Source organism: Gavialis gangeticus, unplaced genomic scaffold, assembly GCF_001723915.1.
Source record: "Gavialis gangeticus isolate Ggan-Ray unplaced genomic scaffold, GavGan_comp1, whole genome shotgun sequence".
NCBI classification, from domain to species: domain Eukaryota; kingdom Metazoa; phylum Chordata; order Crocodylia; family Gavialidae; genus Gavialis; species Gavialis gangeticus.
Genome location: NW_017729025.1, coordinates 112,386,756 through 112,409,138, shown reverse-complemented (window position 1 = coordinate 112,409,138; position 22,383 = coordinate 112,386,756). Strand labels below are relative to the sequence as shown.

Here is a 22,383-nt window from a genome sequence, read left to right as displayed (position 1 = left end):
CCAGCTTTCACAGCCATAAAGGAGGGTACTGAGGGCACAAGCTTGATAAACAGACAACTTTGTGTTCAGGGTTAGAAGCTTGTTGTTCTAGACACGAGGTAACTTTGCCAAAGGTGACAGAGGTTTTGCCAGTTCTCCTATTAACCTCTCTATCAAGGCTAAGTGAGCTGGTAAGAGTTGAGCTGAGACAGCAGAAGTGATCTACTTTGTCCTGAGCTTCATTATTGACATAGATTTTGGGTGGGGTGTTGGTGCCCTGTGACACAACAACAGTTTTCTTGATACTGATTACCATGCCAAACTTGGTTCATGCATCAGAGAACTTGATGCAAGATCAATTATTACATTTATATATGTATGTGTACATGCATGCACAGGTATATTTATTTACAGTTTATACATAAGTACATTACTTATTAGGAGTCTGGTACAAAAAATACTGGAGATCCATTAAAATATGAGCTAAGCGGAATCAATTATTATTATTATAAAATGAATGAGAAAGTGTAGAGCTTTAAAAATGGTGTGGCTATGCAGGGATTAATTAAAAGAAAACACTAACCTTTTACCCTGTCCCCTTTGTGCAGATGAATCTCTCCTTCTCCTTGAGGTTGATATGGCTTTACGACGATAAAAAGTCTTCCAGGTACAGCACTGTAAAGTTTGCGTTTTGGACCCTGATAATCCAAGGCAGAGATGGTATCCTTGTTGGCACTTGGATTGTACCCAGCACTGGGGAATAAATGAAACAAGATTAGTTTACCATTTAAAATGGATTGTTTTCTATGTCATGCCATGACTGACCACATTAAGTAGTCACTCATAAGGCAATCATTTTGCTATGAAGTGACCAACATGGCAGAAACAATACTAGTCACTTAACCCAAACATACTTCCTTAACCATTAAATAATTTCTGAAGTAAAAGAGATCAACTAATCATGATGTCTTTGTTATAACAAATATAATAACTAAGTCCATCTGCAGACCTTCAGCTAATTGATTTTTTCACATTTATTTGCAAACCAAAACAAACATACTATAATTTTGCAAAAGAAATAAGGAGAACATTTGGAGCCATCAAAATCTAAAATTATTGCTTTGAAAAGATGCCTTTACAACAACACTACATTAATATTTGTAACATTTGGTTAAGCTACATCGTCATTAAGAGGCCTGAATCAAACCTCAAATCCAAACGGATGCAATGATATAATATGGCTCTCTTGTGGTTGTGGCTTTCTCCTGAAATGATACTGTTCCTTACTGATGCTAATTGATAGTTTTCACAACTAACATTCTGTTTCAGATAGGTGACAAGTCCAGGTATAGGTCATTGGAAAACAGGTGACAACAGCATGATTAAAAAAACTGAGAAATCATTGTGTATCTTCTTTCATGAATGGAGAAGAAATCATTGATAAGAAGTAGATAACAGAAGAGTTCCATGCTATATCACAACAAACAGTCATTTCCTCTCAGAAAGACAAATATTAGGCAATTAAGTTCCTATATACTATGCAATGGGAATAAATGTGGGTGGAGGAATTGTAGAAAGAAATAATAGCAAAGGATCAATATGCTACAGATCCACACTGTTAAGGAACAAAAAAAGCCTTGCACACAAATAATGAAAATAGATGTGCAAGAGAAACAAACAGGAATGCACAGAAGCAGAAGGTGAAGAGCTCAGTTATTATTTGAATTACTGTGACCCCCTCTATACATGCAGGTAAAGGTATGATGAGATCTAATGTACAATTCCACAGTCATGCCTTCTGCCATGACACACATGCAAGGCAGGAGGTACAACTGTGGGATTGTGCATTAGATACAATCACACCTTATTGGTGGTCTAGGGGGAGCCCAATCCCAGGCTCTCCCTGCACTAACAAGAAGCAAGTTCCTGTGGTTTGGAGCCCCACACACCTCAGTTAAGGGGCTCTTAGACAGAGGGGCACCCCACGCACTCCCAGGGCTGGAGGACTGCTGCAGGGGTGATTCCCCCACCCTGGAGATGTGAGGAAATCCTCAGGGCCGGAGGACCACCACAGGGTGATCCCCCTGCCCCATGGGTGTGGGAAACCCCTGGGGCCAGAGGATCACCTCTTGCCCTGGGAGGTTTTCTGCACCTCAGAGCCCCACGGATTGTGGCAGCCACGATCCCCAGGGTCTGGAGGGTTTCATGCATGCCTGAGTCCTGGGGATTGCAGTGACCAAGATCCCCACAGCTCAAAGGTTTTATGCTGGGCATGGTGCACCCCTGCAACTGGGAGCCCTGTCAGCTGATGAGACTCCCAGCCTCAGAGACCTTGCTACACATGCAAATTAAAGCTCAATAGCAGCCAGCTATAAAGTTCGTATACGTTTTCAAGGTCTAACTTTATAGCTGATTGGAACTTTTTACCGTGTGATAGCTACTTTTGCACTTGTAGCTAGTCTCCAGGTAACTGTGCAACTAACTAGTTAATTGCACAGCACCTGTAACATATAGAGGGGGCCTAAGTAAAATATCCCTTAAAAAAACACCCCATTGTGATAGTAAAGGAAAGCAAGTGGATATTTTTACTATTATTTAGTATGCATAATACATCATTCATAATGATTTGTAATCCATAATAAATAATAGTAAATAATACTCACAAGCTACTGACAGATGTAAAAAAACCCAAAAGTCACACTTTACCAGAAGAAACAGAGTATTACTTGGACCTGGCTCCACAGCATCTATATAGATCAGGCACTTCAGTGGGGCTTTTTGGCGATTTTATCTAAAGCTGATTCAATCAGTTATTAAATAAAAGTGTCAAAAAACCCAACTGAAGTGCCCAATCTATACAGACATAAGGCGAGCCAGGTCCAACTACCATGCTGCCTTTTCTCGGCATACTCTGGGCTTGACACAGGAGTGTGCTGAGTTTAAAGTGCTGGGTTTTTCATGTCTGCAAGCAGCCATTATCTCAAAAGCCTGAGCTAACTAACAGAATTAAAGAAAACCATACAACCTTTTCCAAATATAGTTTAGGTCTAAAGAAGATAAAGTTAAGCTAGACCTATTAAAGGAATGAAGGGGCTGGACTAGATGACCTCTGGAGGTCGCTTCCAGTCCCACGTCTCTCTGACTCTGTAACTCTAAACAGTGTTCAAAGATTATTCTAAAAATCAAAAGTTCTGCAAAGGTTGAGGTTTTTAGTTATCTTTAACCATAAATAAAAGGGGCCCCAGCCACCTAAATATGGTAAAAAGAAATAAAAAAAGCTTTTCATAATAAGTAAAGAAGGGAACACTTGGAAAAAAAATAACATAGTACAGCTTTCTTATAAGCAATGCTTCCTCCTGTCTCCTGCTCCCCCTAAATCAATTTTCCTGCAGTCACTTGTATATCATTAGGAACAGCTGCTGCTTTCATATTAGAGTTGATAATTTTCCAGAGTTGTTTTTCTTTCTTTTTCTTTTATTGCCAAGGACAGGTGCCAATAAAGACAAATTCCACTTAGTGTTTAAAAGTGGCTATTCAGACTGCAGTTTTGTTGCTGAATCTGAATAAGAAAACCCACTTGGCTTTAGCAGCTGTTTAAAGGAAGAGAGAGGCAATGATAACTCTAGGGTATCATTAGTCATCTCTTTCTCCTCATATCCTTTAATGTCTATACTTATGACTGTGTTAGGAATAAATAGCTCTAAAACAGTCCCTTCTAATCCACTAACTAAACAGGTTCATTACAATATCCTGACTAGATATACCATGTTGGGTAAGTTACAGCTGAGGCACACTTTGCTAAGTAGTCAGGCATTCCTACAGACCAGTGATTCCAAAGGGGTAGCCACAGCATACCATTACCCATTACAGCGATGGAAATATGTTGTGAGATCTCCCTACCCAAGGAGGTAAATCCTCTCCTTCCTTGTCCGACATGTGCCTGCCCCAGCTACTCCAGCAGCTGCTCCTCTGGGAACTGTCACGATTGCTGCTGCCTTCCCCAACCTTTCTTGCCCCAGCCAACCTCTGTGCCTTCCCCCCTCCCCACCCCATGCTCCTAACTGTATGCTGTGCTGCAATCAGGCAGGAGGATGCGCATGTGACCTTGTTGCTACTGTACTTGTGTAACAACCTCTCTGTGGTGCTTATTTGCATGCCACCATTGGTATGCATGGGCAAAGGAGAGAGAGACACTTTTGTGCTTGTTTTGACTGTAGTAACATGTTGTAACTGCTTTTAACATTTTGAATATAGAAGGGCAGGGAAGCCAGGTTTGTGTTCACTGGCCCTGCCTTCTAAGATTGTAAAGTTCATAAGAGGACCGATGTTGTAAGAGCACATTGAGTAAATGCAGCTGACGGCTCAGTGCTTGCCATGACTTTTGTGCAAGGTGAAGGGACCCTGCAGATCAAAGAATCACAAACGAGGGAGAAGAAGCTCTAGGTTGGAGATCTCCTAGGAGGATGGTTTTGGGAGTGGAGGATATTTGCTGGTTGTAGGGCCACTTACAGTTCTGGACTGACTCACAGATTTGGATTTGATTCAGCTGATTTGGCTTGGAACATGAAACATTTCTTTAAAAAAAAAAACGATGGTATTTTGTCTCATTGTCCAACCATAAAGGGATAAGTGCTGGTGATGTACAAAACCTTTCAGTGGGTTCAGCCTGAGCCTGTTACCCCCTTGGTGCTGAATAGCTGAAATCCTTAGAAGAATCTGCCTTCTCAGGACCTGCCAGATCCTAAGAGAGCTGTGACTGCATCTAAAAGAGCTGGGTTGCTTCTGCAATCACAGAAAAGGAGCAATCCTGGTAGCAGTAAGGAGCAGCAAAGAACAGCACCCCTCAGCAGTGGTGAGGAGTGGCAACAGCAATGGTGGAGCAGTGTCCCAGCAGGGGTGAAGCAAGGCACGCCTTGGGCCAAGAGCTTTTAAAACAAATGTTTTAATTTAATTTTCCATATTTCAAACCAAATTAGCTGAATCAATTACAAATCCATGAGTCAGTCCAGAACCATAAGTGGCCCTACTACTGGCAAACATCCTCCACCCCCATCTGGGGCTTCAGATGTTCCCAAATCCTTTGGCAGGCATCCTACTTGCAGGCCTAAGCCTGGAGGCTTGGGGTTTGAATGCTCCTAAGTTTTGCTTGCCCTCAGCCATAAGGCCCCAGGAGCAAGCTAGGGAGGAATCTCCCATTTCCATAAAGCAGGCATAAAGCCAAGGTTAACTAAGCATTACCTATGCAGGTACTATCTCACGCCAGCAGAGCGGTCTTCCCAAGGTACAATTAGAAAGCCACCGTAGTGATCACGGTATTTCCCCTGCCAGAAAAGCATAGGACTACACTTGATCTGACCCAACAAAATGCCAAGCTACACGAGCTCTACTGACTACTCTGTTCACTCTGTGTGAGGCTAAGCGAGAACTTTGAACCTACTGACTGTGCTGAACTGTTAGGAGTGGACTGAGGTGGACTACTGATTATTAAGGGGTTCTTATATGTTATCCCATCTCCCTTCCCCCCATTAATAAATCCTGATATAGTTTGATGCTGCTTGCGAGTGGAGAAGTTTGTTCACATTGGAACACCCAGGTAGAAATTATTTTCCCAGATTTCAGGGGACTCTAGCCAACATAATCAATTTGCATAAAACTATTAAGGTGAATTTTGCCCTTGTTGCTGCCATCTGGTGCCTGACGGAAGGGTTACACACAGAAGAGGGGCACTTTGTAGCCTGGCTCATCCCTGCCACTTCTCCCATCCTCCCAGGGCCAGCAGCAGAAGCTGTGGGGTGGTCACTGGCATGTAAGACCCTCCAGGAGCAACCTCAGCAGAGGTGACTTCCCTTGCCCCATGAGGTACAGACCAGAGGCAGGAGGGGGCAGACCAAAGGCAGAAAAAGCAGGGCACATCAGGAAAAGGTCCTGCACTACGACCCTTTAGTGGCACCAGCTAGATCAGTGATTCTCAATTTTTTTTTAGCTTGAAGCCCCCCTCCATATCTTTTCTGCATTTAGATCTATCTCAACTGGGGTGCTAGGATATTCAGAAAAGTTATAGAGGGGGCCTTGAGGTTAAAAAGGTTGAAAACCACTCATATGAAAATTAATTCTTTATTTAACAAAATATATATTTGGTGTCATTTTTAACAGTACATCTCAGCATCACAGATTTTCTCTGATGTTACGTGTTTGGGGGGAAAAATACCCCCTCTTTTTTGGGTGCAAGAGTGAAGCATACCAATTTCAGTCCAGCAAAAATTGTGTCCTAGATAGCAAGCATTTGGGAAACATTGCTATACATCAAATTCCCTTTACCATATAGATTATCTAATATAGTAGAATGGCTAAACACTTAAAACTATATGGGTTAGGATGTAAGCCATCAGCACACTTTTAATTTAATAGTCCATTTCATTAGTGGGAGGGAGGGTCTTTCTTAACAACTGTTGCTAGGATCAATTACCATAAATGCTACTAGTAATAATCATAGCTGGAATTTTTCATTCCAGTAAATCACGTTTGCCTGTTGCATCAAGAGAGGGGGCTAGAGCCTACCCCTGTACTGGCTCTGGCAAGCAGGCAGCAGCAGCATGCAGCTGCCAACTTGCAGCTGCTGGCTGGACTTTGCCATGGAACAAAGCCCCCTCACCGCAGCTGGGGCATTGTGGGGAGCTGCGCTGAGCCTGCGAGGCAATGGGGGCTCCTTCCCCTACCCCCACTGAGGCCTCTTGACAGTGGCAGCATGCAGCTGCCTACTGGGCTTTGCTGTGGCCAGAGCTGGGAGGGAGGCAGGCTAGAACAGAGCCCTTGCCTTGTGGGCCTGACCCAGCTCCCCCCAGTACCCCAGCCGGGGTCGCTGGGGGGGAGTTCACAAGGTAAATGTGCTCCATTCCACCCTGCCACCCACCTCCAGCTCCAGCCACAGCAAGGCACAGCCAGCAGCTGCGTGCTGCCCTCTCCTCTCCCCATCCCCTGCTGACAGCCCCAGGGGTGGTGCCAGGCTAGTGCTCACTGGTCTGAGCACCAGCCCAGCCCTGCAAAGGCATGAAAAATGAATCGTCGAGGGAATCTGAACACATGTTCTCTAAGGCCCTGTGTTCTATAGCACCTTCAGCCAAGAGCTGATTTGCTGAGGGTTAATTTCACACAATCAGCCCTTTTAAGAGCAATCTGCTTTTAATGTGTGTTATGTCCCGCCTGTAGAGCACTTTCAGGGGCCAGACCATGTGAAATATGTAACTTGTGTAAGAGTCCTTAGTAGCCTAACTAAGGTGGGAAAACTGGGGCAGCAGCTCCAGGTGCTAACATAGGGATTGAGTACAAAAAATAGTAGCTGCCACTGGTGCTAGCTAGCCAGAAGCTCCTGTTGTCCCATGCTCTGCCATTGTCCAGAACACAAAGCTGCTGTGTTGCATCTCTGGACATACTGGTTTGTGAATGCTGCCCATCCCAGCTGTGATTACACAGGAAACTTTCCCTTGTGGTGTATTAATCCTATGTATCCAATGAAAAAGGGATAATGGAGACCTAAGAAAATCCTCCTTCCTCAAAAAAAGAAGTAGAGAAGCTGAGTTTAATCTCAGTTATAAACAGATTTTGTTTTCAAAGAACAGGGATGAGAAACCCCTGAATGATGTGTCCATGCTGAAGAAGCTGACCCAGGAAGAAGATGCTCAGATACAGATTTACTGACAGTTAAATTGATTTTGGAGACACTGGAGTGATCAAGATACTCCTTTTTAGTTATTTTTTCCCCTTTCATTCTTTTGTTGCATTGACAGTGCATGTTTAACTAAAGTGGGGAACAATTTTATGTGAGTAAACCATTTGCAAATAGCACGAGAAGAGACCAACAATTCTTCCCTTTCCACTGGAAGTTACAGCTTGGCAGCATACTTAGTTACTCCTTCCACAATTTAACACAACTGCTTACACAAAAAATAAGCTTAGAAAGGTAACATCAGCTCTTAGAAGCTGAAAATGAAAGCTGTTACCATGGGACCAGACAGCTCTCTTTGGACCACCAGCACATTCTCTTCAGATCACTGGGATCAATGGAACGCTCCTCCACTCCCCAAGTGGGTGAGTGTTCAAGTCGTTCCAGAGCAAATACAGAAGTATGAGGATTTAATATTTGGTTTCCACAAATTCTCAGCCATGAAACTGGCTTCCTCTGACATTTATGCTAGGCAAAACTCAATAACTCATATGCTCACAGACAGCAAGGACAGAAGGGGCACAGATACAGCCAAAGCAAATTCATTTTTAGAAGATGAATTAATATTCACAGAAAGTTTTTAAATTATTTGCCCTGCTCTAAAAAATCAATGAATGGTATATTCTAGTAACCTCAAGATCTATTATTCTGATAATGTCATATTTTAATTAGAAGCCAATTTTTTAATGGCTTGATCTAGACAGACCCTAATAAAAAGGGAAAAACTTCCCATCCAACTGTAAGGAGTAAGTGCCCAATCCTATAATGAAGAATTTGGACATGGATCCCTGCATTTTCTTGAAGTCATGTTCAAGCTACTTGGTGTCTATGGAATACCAATATCTGCCCGTGTGGTTCTTTATACGGAAGAGAGGCCTAAGGTAAAAACTGAATGACTTGGTGTAAAAATTGTAACACACAATACTGGTACAGAGGTTTTGCAATACTGACCAGTTTAGCTTCCTGTCTTTTTCAGTAATTGATATTATATGCTCCAGACAGATCATAATGATGATCTAACACACTAAACTCCAGTACTGCCACTGCTGCTATCAGAAAACATGATTATTAACTATGTGCCTGAACCCAAAAAAGGGAGAGAAAGCTAGGCGAAGAATAATGGGAAAAATCATAGGAAGTAATCGCTTCAGTCAAATTATATTTGGTTTTAATGTCTAGAAAATTTAGACATGGATTCATAACACATACTAATGTCAATCATAGGTCTGTTGCATTACTCAAAAAACATCCATTTTCTTTTTTCCAAACTGAATAGCAGTGGCCTTTGAAATCAGGAAGTTTGACAGACAAAGCCTATTGTTTTCGATGACCACTTCATTTAGAATAATTACTCACATGCATTTAAATTCTAAGTTTGTGTGTGTTTCTCACCCTCTCACTTACATTGTAACAGTCGGTTCATAAGGCAGTATTTTGGAGTGGACTGAGAGGTTTTAATGTGATCTTAATATCGAGGTGATTAACTATTTGTTATATTACAACTTACATAAATATCCACCTCACTCTAGTAAGGCAGGATTTTTTATCCAATGGAACATGGCCCACAGGCAAGCTGAGAGGGCTGTTATTGGTAACTCTCAGAAATCAAGGGGAAAAAAACAAGCATTGAAATCCCACAGTCATTAAAGTGCTGCAAAAATGGTGAAAAAGAAACACCACCACCTCTTGCTGCTCTCTTTTTTTTCCTGTCATGCAACCTCTTTTCCAGCCTGCAAGTTTTTTTAATCTTCCCCTTCTTCCCTATTTGTTCAGTGCTCATCTGCAAAAAAGGTGATATAGTATTGCAAGAGGCTATGGAACTGAATGTAAGAGTGTCTTCATTTTCACTGATTTGTGGGGGAAGGATAGAGGAAGCCAACTTAAATACATTCCACGTGATCTCCAACAGCTTTCCAGTAAAGCACTCCAACACAGACTAGAGCCATCGCAGGTCTCCCCATGATATATTATAGCTGATATGATCATACAATACATGCAAGCAATTGGAAACATCTAAAGAAGCCTGTCAAAAAGAAATTATGAGTGACAGGGCGGCTACTGCCTTGGAAACCCCTCCACCGTTGGTCCAAACCCGCCTGGATTTGGACTAGGGACAGAAGTTACACATAAACCAGGTTAAGTGATCAGAAACTGGTTTAAACCTGTAACAGAACGTACGTTCAGTGCACATAAACCAGTTTCAAAATGGCCAAAACAGGCTTAACAGGCTTAAAATAAACCTGGCTGAATGTAGTATCAAACTTGACTGATTGTGTTCCAACCAATTTATGGAACTTCTGTCCCAAAACCCTTCCTATTTTAAGTTAAATCAGAGTCCCCCAGCACCCCAGCATGCTTTGCAGCCCTGGGCTGGGCTGTGCTATCTGTTCCAGAGAGCAGGTCTAGCCCTGCCCATCTGTTGTCTAGCTGGAGCAGGGGCAGAGCATGGCCAGATGCTGGCCTGGCATAGCCCCCTAAGGCGAAGAGCCCAGGAGGAGGTTTATTCTCCCTCCCTCCCTCTTCCCCCAGGGGACTGAAGCCAGGGTCTGCCTGGCCAGGCAGAGCAGCCCATCAGCATAACCCCCACACTTGCTGCTACAGTGGCAGGGGCAAGGGCTTGGCCAGACATCAGTCAGCATGGCCCTGCCATCTGCCTGCCTCGCTTGCAGCTGAGGCTGTGGTTGAGGGCTGAGCCGGGGTGGCCTGTAGGCTCTGCTGAGAGTGAATGTGGAGGGGCTGGCCTGGCCTGGGCCGTGGGGGCAGGGCCCTTCCCAGCCAGCTGCAGTTTGGGCTCAGGCCACAGGAGCTGTGCGCACAGATTGCTCCCTGCTCCCAGGCCAATCCAGGCTGTCACGGAGCTACAGCCAGCTGGGAAGGGCCCCGCCCCCATGGTTTGGGCTGGCCCCTCCACACCTAACCTCAGCAGCACCCGCAGCTGGCCCCGCTCATCCCCATCCAAGGATGGCAGATAGCAGGGCTGGCCCGGGCTGGGCCACAGGGGTGGGACCCTTCCTAGCCAGCTGCAGCTCCATGACAGCCCAGCCTGGTGTGCATGGGTGGCAGCTGGTCAGGCAGCAGCACAGAGTCAATCCTGCTGTAGCTGCAGGCAAGCGCCTTGCAACTGGACTGGCCATGCAGGATGCGTTAATTGTGCCTGCAGCTGCCTGGGCCAGTTTGGAGGCACCGTCAGACCGAGAGCCCAGCAGGTGGCTGCTGCAGGGGCTCGTGTGTCTGCAGCCAACGTACCCCCTGAATGCTGCAGAGGAACAACAACGTGAAGGGGGCACAGCAGTGGTTGTGGGCAGCCGGTGGGTGGCTGCTGGGCTTCGGCCCTGCCCGTGCATCCAAGCTGGCCCAGACAGCCGCAGGCACAGTTAACACAACGTGCGCAGCCAGTCTGGGAGCAAGCCAAGTGAGCGACCCTCAGCCTGAGCTGCAGCAAACCGGGAAGGGCCTGGCTCCTCCGCGCCCACCCTCAGCAGTGCCCATGGGCCAGCCCAGGTCAGCCCATTCCCAGCTCCAGGTGAGATGGATGGATGGCAGGGCCAAGCCATGGGGGCAGGGCTCATCCCAGCTGGCTGCAGCTTGGGCTGGGGTCATGCGAGCTGTGCATCCAGATTTGCTCCCAGCACCCCTTGCCCAGCTGCTGCGGTGGACAGGGCTCTCCCCCTCCTCATCCTCCTCCCCTGCCTTGGGTGGGGGGACGGGGGGTCTGGCCATGCCCCCACTATTGCTGCTCAGTGCCAGCCAGTGTTGGGGTCTGGCCGCATTCCCTCCCCCCAAAAAAAGTCTGGCAAGGACTCTTTCCCCTCTCCCCCTCCAGGCACATCCCAGCGGGGGTCCCTGCAGGCTAGGGTGGGGGTTTAAACTCCTCCCCAATCATAGTTAGCCTGCCGGGGCCTGGCCACATCCCCCTTCAGCTCAGCTTCCCTCGGCCACTGCAGGAGGGAAAGAATGGCTTGCTCTACCACCCCTGGCTGGTGACCTGAGCCACTGCAGGCATGTGCCTGCATTTCCAGAATCAAAAGTGAATGCCTATTCACTTGCAAATTGGTTCAATCTATGCATGTTAGACTAACCTGCAAAGATTGAATCAATTCAGGCTCAGGCTTTTTGAGCTTTGAGCTCAGGCTTTTGTACTTAGCCCTGGGAAACTTCAGATTAACTGCAAGATCCTCCTGTTCTTTGTGAGGGAAGTCCTAAAGTAGATTGAAGTGTATGAAATCAGGGGTGGGAGGAGTTAAGTACTCCAGCTTTTGAAGACTGGTCCAATGTGTGTGGGTCTTATTAGAATTTTCAGAGAAGACTAGAGCACAAGATAGACCTATTACTGTAAATCTGCTTAAATGACTGTTGTGGTCCAATGCAGTACAATACTTTGCAGTGCACTGCAACTGTGCCGACAAAATGCAAAATTACAAACCATGTGAACATTGAAAAACATCACCTGATGTGCCTGTGTTGCTGCCTTTTCGCATCCTCCCCTAGTCTGTTTAATGATGGCGACCTGCTCCGAGAGGATGGGGTATAACTCCCAACAGTTTTTACAGTTCCATTAGGATTATTCTGCATCTGTTGAAGTAGATGTGGTGAAAGGCTGCGGTGTGAAGAAGCAGAAGATGAGGCTGACCAGTCAGGAATGTTGTTGATGTTCAGGTTGTTATCGCTGTTAGAGCGAAGCAAGACACGAGGTGCTGCCAACGTGCTCTGGGGCCTCCGTCTCCTGTTTGAATAGGTAGGAGCCTCTCTAAATGGCACTATATAAACAGGGAGGAAAAACAACTATGGTAATCATATTTGATTTTACCATTTATGCATATTTATCGTTCCTTAAAAAGATTGAGCAACATATGGCACTTCTTCCTGACACTTAGAAGATGATAGAGAGAGAGAAACATCTACCTCAACTGATTATTTAATCAAGCTAAATAATGGGATTATATTTAAAACGTAATTAAAGATGTAAATGGCTTTCACATGTAACATACTTACTGGTTTTAATAAGCAGTTAAGCACCACAGTACTGGAAACATCAATGGTCTAAGTACAAAAGTACAACAAATGGTTTGAAGTATGGTCTAGTAATAACAAATATATAGATTTTTGCCAAGGTTGATTCTCATCACCATTTTCTTTCACTTAAGCATCCTCACACAAGGTTAGCAAACTTAGCTGATCTCACACAAACTTATTCCTTGTACTTTCTTCTGGACTCATTTTTCTATAAAGACCTATACTGAGAGTAAGCATTCTTAATTCAAGCCTACGTTGGAAATCTTTAGTGTTAATGGCTACCTTATATTCACCTACCAGGTTAAAAATTGAGGGCATAGATTCTTCTCCTCTTAGAACTCCATTACACTGATACAATTCCTAGGTGTTTGTCTGCCATTCTACTCTAGGCATTTCTACTGCACCTATTACTACTGTATGTAGAACAAAAAGTGCAGTGCCCTGGGGTAATATGCTCAATTCCACACCCATACGCATCCAGATCTGAACACAGAAATATATCATTTAACTAATTATGCACAATAAAAAATAAATACAAAATTAGAGACCTAGACCTGAAAACACACTAGTCCAATATGGCACAATGTTACACTTCTGGCTCTGCTCCTGTAAGTAAATGCTACACACCAAGAATCTCCATTTTCTGCAGTAGTGAGTCAATTTAAGTACAATTTAAGGAAGTAGTTTCCAAATAAAAGGTTTCTAATGCACATCAGATTTGATGTTACTTCTGATCTCATAAATTAATAAAAGGTCTAATTCCAAAAATGCTTATTCTAGTTCTTACTCATACAAATAATCCTATTAATTCCAATTAAACACTCCTAGGAATTGCAGGACTGGATCCAAATGTAGAAGTCTACACATGCAAATTAACTGTATCACTAACAAAAGTCAGCCTGTTACTGTTCAGAAGAATTTGCTGAGCCAATTAGGTGCACTGCAACTTTCCAAAATTATATTTCAGTTAAAAGGAAAAATTTACAGAAAATTTTATATGTTTATAATACCAGTCAGCTTGAAAAATGACTAAGTACTCAACACACTTATATAAAATAGAATAATAATAATACTCATACTATAGAATACAGATGACACCATAGTTATCAATGTACACCAGAATCACTTTATCCCTCTGGATTGCAGCCACTTCTGGGGTGAAACACAGAAAGTGTTTTAACATCACAATACCATTATACACACTTTCAAAACAGGAGATGAAGGTATAGCTGCAGGCAAAAGAATGGAATTACTCACGTAATTTTCACTAGAATCAGTTCCTGATTAACTGTGATCCTAAAGGATCACATTTTAAAAGACAGTAAAATTTCCATTTAGTTGAACATCTTATTTAGGTTAAGTTTTTTCTTATAAATACTACCAAAAAACCCCGTACATATATGAAAATATTTTTTATAACATTGTTTTACAATATTTTATTTTAAGCAAAATTAAGAGGAACGGTCTTTACCTACAAGCCTGTTAAAAAGAATGAGATTTAAGAGTGCTAAACTGACAAACAAATATCAGTAGTCTATAAAACCTCTATGAGAATTTGATTTTTTAAGTATACAATATTGCCCGTTTACAAAAAATGTCTCAGGTTAACACAGTTAGTAGGAATTGTGTTCCTAACTAACTAAAGGACTTCTGTAAGTACCCTGAAAGGCTCATGTTAAGGTGAAGGCTCACCTCTACTTCTTACAGAAAATTCCTAACACATACTGCCAAATTAACATATGGTCTTAAATTCTTGCATATTATTTACTGCTTCTGTGGAATACTCTTTCTGTAGTATAATCTTGACATAGCCAGTCTAGTATATGGTATGGCTGTACAGATTGTATATTCCTTTATTTCTGATATTTAGCACAGTGCTCTACTAATGATTAACTGAACACATGCAGATCTTATCCAGTAGCTAAGGGTAAAATACTGACCAAAAATGTTATTTATACAAAATATTGTGGGTACTTGAAATACAAGTTTGCTTATCAGAAGTATAATCTTTCTCCTACAAAAGGCTTTGGGAGTTCTGCTCTTGACTTCAGTAGAAACTGGATCTGACCCTCAGAATCTAATTGTTCATGAGTTTAACTGAGAATATTCTAATATAGAGTCTTGAATTCCATTCATTTTGTGAACTAACAAATAATTATATTTATTTAATTTTTATTATAATTATTGGAAAAAAATTTTAAATCAGTCTGCATATGGCTCAAATATCAGAGGAGCAATTGACAGAATGAGCTGAGAATTTCTGAGCACATTTACACTGACAAGTTTCAGGAGAACCAAAATATGTATCCCCTTCCAAATGAAAAATTATTAACATGCTCTCCAAGTCACACATTAAATTCTTTGCCCACTGTGATCTTCATGTGAACAGGTTTTTAAATCTTCATTCTGAAATTAACTTTTGGCTACCAATTTTGGATACCAGTGTTATAATCCTAAAAAGAGATAGCTGCAAGCAAAATTAGGCTCTACTTTTTTAAATAAAGGCATGGATCTGTTCTCTGTTAAAGCAATACAGAAGAAAGAATTTATTATACAAATAGACATGTGCCCAAAAAAATCATTTGCAGAAAGAGTTAAAAATAACCATTTCTATGCCTAAAATGATTAATATTCCACCCAACTGTTTCTTTTACCCGGCAATCTGCAAACAGTAAGTGGGTGGATATTTTTTTAGCTACTTCTTGCATTGCATTATTATTTTCACAATAAAAAATAACTACAAACACAAAAGATGAAACAAAAATATGCATGCTTTAAACTCTGTGGGACTTAGTATTCTCCTAACAGTCCATGATTTCCAAGACCTTATGAATTACTATTGTAAGCCTGTTTGGAGAAACAAATATAAAATGACATGAAAACATCTGAACTAATTTCATGCTTCTAAGTTTCAAATGATTATTTCTTTCTGTCAAACGTAAGAATGAAACAGTACTTTCCTACAGCTCTTGAAATGTTATTCCTAACAATCTATATATTTGAAGTGGCAATTAAGGAGCATTTAGTGATAAATATTTCTTATGTGTCTTCCAATGAATTGCTTAGGAAGCAAAACCTTTTCTATAAACTACCTGAGTTTTTTGATACAAGCTAAAACAAATAAGTCACATCTAAGATCTAATAATTAGTTACCTAAATGAATGCTTGCACATAAAAGAATTTTGAAAAAAGAAACTGCATCAATTGGTTAATTATAGAGTAACGAAGCAGATCATATTAACTGTACACAAGAAAATATCAGTTCTCAAACATCGTGTTCTTCTTTCATTGCTTACCTTCTTTCTTTGTTAAGGCATTTAACAAAGACTTCATTTTCCCTTTTACTTCAGCAGCAATCCCCTCATTATATAACCTTTGCTGGGAAGGAAGAGGAAAAAAAAGCTACCCAGTTTCTATGTGTTTTAACTGCCTGCACCCTGACATAAGCAGCAGGTTTCTGGGCACTGTGTAATTGCAAGCATAGCTGGGCATGCAGTACCCAGCGTTCTGGTGACAAAGCCCACCCCACATTCTGTCTGTCAGCTGGGAACCAACTGTGCGTAGACTGGAGCTGCTCAAAAAAATCTTGCTATCTTTCACAGTATTAGTCATGTGAACACCACCACCACAGTCTTTCAGACGTTACTCTGCTTTTGTAATCACTGCATTTGTGAACAAGCAAGCACAGGACAGAAGGCAGGAAAAGCAGCACAGGCTAAGAAGGGTCAAAAAAAATTAATAATTTGTAAGGGAAGGAGAATCATTCATGAAAAGATACCTCATAGCAGCACTTTGGAAGCTACCATAAGTGAACAGCTGATCTTGAAAGAGATGGGAGCTACTGAATAAGTGCATTTAGTTTCTTAAACTTGTATAGCCAACCCCGAGTTAAGATGCAGTCTGTGCTTTTTCACATTATTTTGCTTGTCATTTGTAGTGCTGACAAAAGTCAATTCTAGAGAAGGTGTGCAGAAAATTAACAATAAACAAGCCTCACACCAGGCCTACATTAAAAATTTAGACAAAACTGCCACTAAACAGAATAATTGAACCTGGCCTATATTCCAGTTTGAAAAGGATCAGACACAAGTACCAATTATTTTCCACTCCTCCTCCATTATGGTAATTACACTGAAATAAAACAGAATTTCTTTTTGTACAAGGAAAAATTATTATAATACAACCAAACTACTCTATTCTATGTATATGACAGTAAATAAATACATTATTTAACCAGTGCAGGTTTTTAAAGTCTCATTTCTGGGAAATGTCTATGGATACCTGTGAAAGTAAGTGCAAATGTGCTGGTAGGGAAAGAGTAAACATTGCAAATAGGAAATGGGGGTTTTGCATTCACAATGAAATTGATGTTCAGCTGCTGCATTATTCTATGCTAGAGATAAGTATAAATATTGCAACAGTACAATATAAGAATTCTGACAAGATTAAAAACATTCAAAAAGCTAATCAAAACTTTAGTAGTATACATCACAAATATATACTAATAAATAGTAACTCCATTTTAGGAATCTGTGCTGATCATTAAAATGGTATCTTCTGTTAAACAGTGGAAATTATAGTTACTAAAAATACTGTTTCTAAAATTTAAAAAATGGTGAAATGTGCAACTGATTTACATGGATGGGTTTTACCTCCTTACATCAAATAATATCATCATCTATGCAATAACATTAGCAACCGCTAATTAAAAAGCATTACAAAATTAGCAAGCATAAATAAGTAATTTGAACAGTTTAGGATTCATTTAACATTCCAGTATTATATAGCTCTTCATTTTTAATGAAAGGAATGTGTCTCCAAAGTGGCCTAATTGCAAATTTATCCTTTTTTAACTTTAGGAAAGTAAAAATTTAGTCCATCAATTTAAAAGAAAATAAGAACAATCAAAGCAAACATCGAGCACGAGTTTATATAGAACGTTAAATGAACAGATTTGACATGTGCCACAGATTTGCATAGAAAACTTATGGGCACCGAAATGGTCTTTATGACTATCCATCCATAGATCTCTGCAAAATGAGCTTGAACTCATATTCCCATCCTTATAAATATGTGTATTTTATTAGGCTTGCAGGGTAAGAATCAAAACAACTTCCAGAACAACTGCCACACCAGATCCTGAAAGTTTCACTAACCTAAATTCATCTACTTCTGTGTTTTGGAAAGACACCCTTCCATCTTAATCTCACCAATTCTTGTTTAGAATTGAGATTGGGAAAGGAGTTCCCTAAATTAATAATACTTAGCATTTCTATAAGTGCCTTCTAACCAAGCCTAGCAAATATCTTCAAAAGAATTAACGACTTCAGCATCGGTACCTCTGTATGTACATCCCATTTTACATACAGGCAAAAGGAGACATTAAGGCTCAGTGCTGTACAGTACAAAAGATGCAGCCCAAGAGAAAACAACTTTGTGCCCTCTGGAATTTGGTCTACTTCAGGGACTAAGATGACCCTCAGCATAATTAGCATTGAACAAGCTTTACTTAAAGTGCACCCACCACTATTTTGAAGCATGGGACACTGAATACATGTGACACTGGAGGCACTTCCATTACAGCGGCTCTCAGAGTTGCTTTAATTAAAGCACCCCGCCATCCCGGAGCACATGTTAAGACACCCTTTGGGAGAGCAATCATCTTTTGCTATGGTGTACTCCAGCAGGTAGCTCAATGGTGTCTATATGTCTGACAGAGAACTTTTGGTACCATCACAAAATAAATAATAAAGAAGTACGGAATACAAAGACTGGAAAAGGGTATGAAACTGAAATTAGCTGATAGAATTAAATCCTTCAGGCATAAATCATAAAACAGATTGAGTCTTATTTTTTCCAGTCTAACAATCCATTTTAAATGAAAACTCTCTCCTATCCAATCAAAATAATTTACCCCTTGCAAATAAAGATGGCAAAAATATGGAAAAGTAAGCACAATGCAATAAACAACACATGTATTCCTTGCTGAGAGGAAGAACCCTTCCCTAAGTATTCCACCTCAGGCTTTTCATTAAGCCTAGTGGAAGTTTGCACAACTTTTGGAGTCAAGTCCATGCAGATGCTTACATAAGCCTGATACAGACATTACACTTTTACTGGTATAAGTACACAGAAACCAATCTAAATCCATAACAGTACAGAATCTAGGCACATATAGACTGGTTTTAAAACAGCAGAACCCAGTCTAAGGTAGACCTGGATCGATATACACTCAAACTTAATCTACTTAGGTTAGACCAGTACATAGCAATTCTGTACCAGATCCCCCATCAATTCATGTTGGGTCACTTTCTGCCAGCAGCCCGGTTGTTTTGGGGCTGCCCGTTAGCACCCCTTTTCAGAGAGACGCACTAGCATTCACCCCACACTTGGCTGTTCTGGCTTAGCGCCCAGTGCACCCTACCCCTGGGCTGTCAGAGTTAAGCCAACACAGCCTCTCTCCCCAGCTTCATCTCCTGCCTCCAGCCAGCTGCAAGTGGAAAATAAAGATAACTGATTCATAATGAATTTATTCTAACACTTCTATATTGTGTGATGTGCTCATATGTTAGAAAGTAAGAAGGGGCATGCGAAGTGGGCCCTATTCAGTTCAAATTCAGATTCAGCCTGAATCAGGGACAGTAATTTGATTCATTGATTCGGATCACTGTCCCTGATTTGATTCAGCCGAATCCAAATCTGAAGATTCGATGCTGATTTGGAGAATCAGTGATTCAGGCATAGACACAGCTTTAAAAGTTTTTTCTACATACCTTGAGGTAGCAGGAGTGGTTTGTGATCGCTGTGATGCTGGGGAGGATGGAGTGTCCCTCATTAAGTACTTCTGATCCACTTCCGAGTCTGCTGGGGAGCACGCTGGGGCCTCCCCCATGCCTCCCAGACTCAGCGATCAGCAGTGGGGGGAACCCAGGTGCCCCCCCCCAGACCCAGGAGGCACCAGTCACCGAGCCAGAGGGGTGCAGGGAGGGCCCCCAGCGTGCTCCCTGGAAGAACCAGAAGTGGACTGGAAGTGCTTCTGGTCCACTTCCAGGTCTGCTGCTGAGCACACTGGGGAGCCCCCCATGCTTCTGTGGGACACTCCATGTGCCCCAGCATTGTAGCACTCATGAACCCCTGCTACTTATAGGTATGCAGAAAAAACATTTAAAGCCGTGTCTACGTTTGAATCTCCAAATCTTTCCAAATCTCTCTGAATTGATTTGCAGGGTTCCAATTCAATTTGGAGAGATTAAAGGGTCCTCTGATCCAATCTGGATTCAGAGATTCAGCCACCAAATCGGACCGAATCACTGCTGAATCAGGGACTGAATCTTTGCCCAGCCCTAGTATTCATTTGAATATTTGTAGACAAACTGCATTTACAAATTACAGGTGGAATGCCTTAAAACACTCTCAGTTACTACTGGGAGGAAGGATGGTTTTTGGTGGCTACAGGGCCCCTTGAAGCTCAGCACCAGTGACAGCTGGCAGCAGGATATATTTAGAAGCCTGGGAGGCTTTCACAGGGAAGCAGGGATGGGGGGCTCCACTGAGGGAAGGATTGGGTCCTGCAGAGCTTGGTGACAGCTGCAGCCAGTGACAGGATGGGAAGTTTGTGCTGGGCAAGGGAAAAGGAGGCTCCCCAGCTTCCTGCCACCACCTGCTGTTCACTGGAGCTCTGAGGTTCCCAATCCTTCCCTTGGCAGAGCCCCCCGGTCCCTACTGCCCAGCATGAGCCTCCTGAGCTGCCAGGCCTGTCCTGATGCTGACTGCCACTGGGACTGAGCTCCAATGGGTCCAATTCTTCCTTTTAAGAAGTGCCCAGGCCACACCTGATTGGCTGCTGGGCATGGGCAACGATGCCTCCAAGCCTCTGCCATCACTGTGAACCCTCCCCTGCACCCATCCCTGAGCTTCCAGGAGATCCCCAGAGCAGGTCACCATGGCATACCTAGCAGCTCAGCTGGTGGTGGCAGGGTGGGGCATGTGCCATGGTGACTCACTTTGGGACTCTCCTAGAAGCCTAGGGCTGAGCATGGGGGAGGGTTCATGGTAATGGCAGGGGGTGGGGGTGTGCTTGCCTATACCCAACAACCAAGCAGGGGTGGTTCATGTGCTCTTCTGTTCTCAACAGTCTCTGGCAATCTCTCTCACCAGGCCCCCTGGGACTTGTTGCAGGAGTGCCCCCAACTTGCTGGCCTTGGCCAGTGCAGGCAGCCTGCATGCCCCTCCCCACCAAAGGGCAAATGTGTGTTCTGTTCACTTCTGAGCTAACCTACACCGCTTACAGAAACCCATATAGGTTTGAACAATTCTGCCTTGGGTTTTTTGAACGTCTGTTCTTAGCCATAGTGTCAGCTTATATATGTCACCAAGTGGTTTCCAGTGCTTTAATAGCACTGTAGGCACTTGAGACACAATGCCTATATACTGTACAATGCAGAAAGGCTCAGAAAGTATTATGGTTCATTCACTGCAGTTCACATACAGTAAAAGAAAAACTAACTAGGAAGCAGGTGCCAATCAAAATCAGTCCCAGAAGGTGTTTTTCATTAGACTGTTATTGAAGCAGTCACATTTCATCATCCTGAGGTTTCTAATCCGTAGTATGTTTTATATTCAAAGATATAAAGAATATACTAAAGGCATTTAAAGATTTTCAGACTTTGGAGGAAAAAAACCCAACCTTTTCAACAGCAATGGCTCACTGTCCTTGTTGGATTTATCACCCGATAAGTGATTGTTTTAGTCTGTTTCACTTCCTATTTCTCCCATCACAGAATACGTAATTTCTTCCAGCAAAGAAGAACCTGCTTCAAGGAAGATGACTGGCACATTTTCTAATAAAGCAACCATGGAAGTCAATAGTAATCTATCGCCAACTGCACTTACTGCTGTTTTCAAGTTACTGATGTATTTGCTTTATTATAGCTTATTAAAATATTTTTGTTTTAAATGAAGTTCTAAAAATAGTACTGTAGAGATAGAAAAGATAAAATACTAGCTATAAACACCTTTTTAGAAGGACTTTACAGCTTTATAAACGTCCCTCAGTGTGACCACCTTCAATTCAAAATTAAAAATCCATTTGGCTACACTAATCCCCAGTGATAAAAAACAGTTTACAGTTCTATAGTATCTTTAGTCTGAGGGCCACGGTACACCAGCTACAAGTGAATTATCTCAAATCATTTCCCCATCTCTTGAACAGTATTCAAGGAAGATCTGCAAGAAGTCTGCTTGGCAATGTCTATGGTAAGATGAAGGTAATGATGAAGAGATCAAAGTACTGAAGTGAACCCCATACACATGGGAGTTCTCTCCTTATGGCATACTGGTTTATTTACTTTTCTGTTGTGCATGCTAAATGTCAAATTTAGCTGGAAGGGACCCCGGAGGATCATCGAGTCCAGCCCCCTGCCCCAGGGGCAGGAAGTCAGTGGGGATCATAGGATCCCAGCAAGATAAGCATCCAAATGTGTCTTGAAGGAATTCAAAGTGGGCACCTGAACTACCTCCAGTGGCAGTCTATTCCAAACCTTGGGGGCTCGGACAGTGAAGAAGTTCTGTCTTATGTCCAGCCTGAACTGGTCACAGTGGAGTTTGTGACCGTTCAATCTTGTCATCCCTTGGGGGGCTCTGGTGAACAGATGTTCCCCCAGATCCTGATG

The 22,383-nt window shown here is 42.4% G+C and overlaps 1 protein-coding gene across 4 annotated transcripts in view; it reads right to left on the bottom strand.

Moving 5' to 3' along the window:
- SHANK2 (SH3 and multiple ankyrin repeat domains 2) overlaps positions 1–22,383 on the bottom strand; it is an 856,646-nt gene that overhangs the window by 454,299 nt on the left and 379,964 nt on the right. For all 4 annotated transcript variants that reach the window (XM_019519421.1, XM_019519422.1, XM_019519423.1 and 1 more), the window contains 2 exons: positions 12,147–12,456; positions 563–732 (listed from right to left, as the gene is read on the bottom strand). In XM_019519421.1, coding sequence (XP_019374966.1) covers positions 563–732; positions 12,147–12,456 — 480 coding nt within the window. The remainder of the gene's footprint in view (positions 1–562; positions 733–12,146; positions 12,457–22,383) is intronic.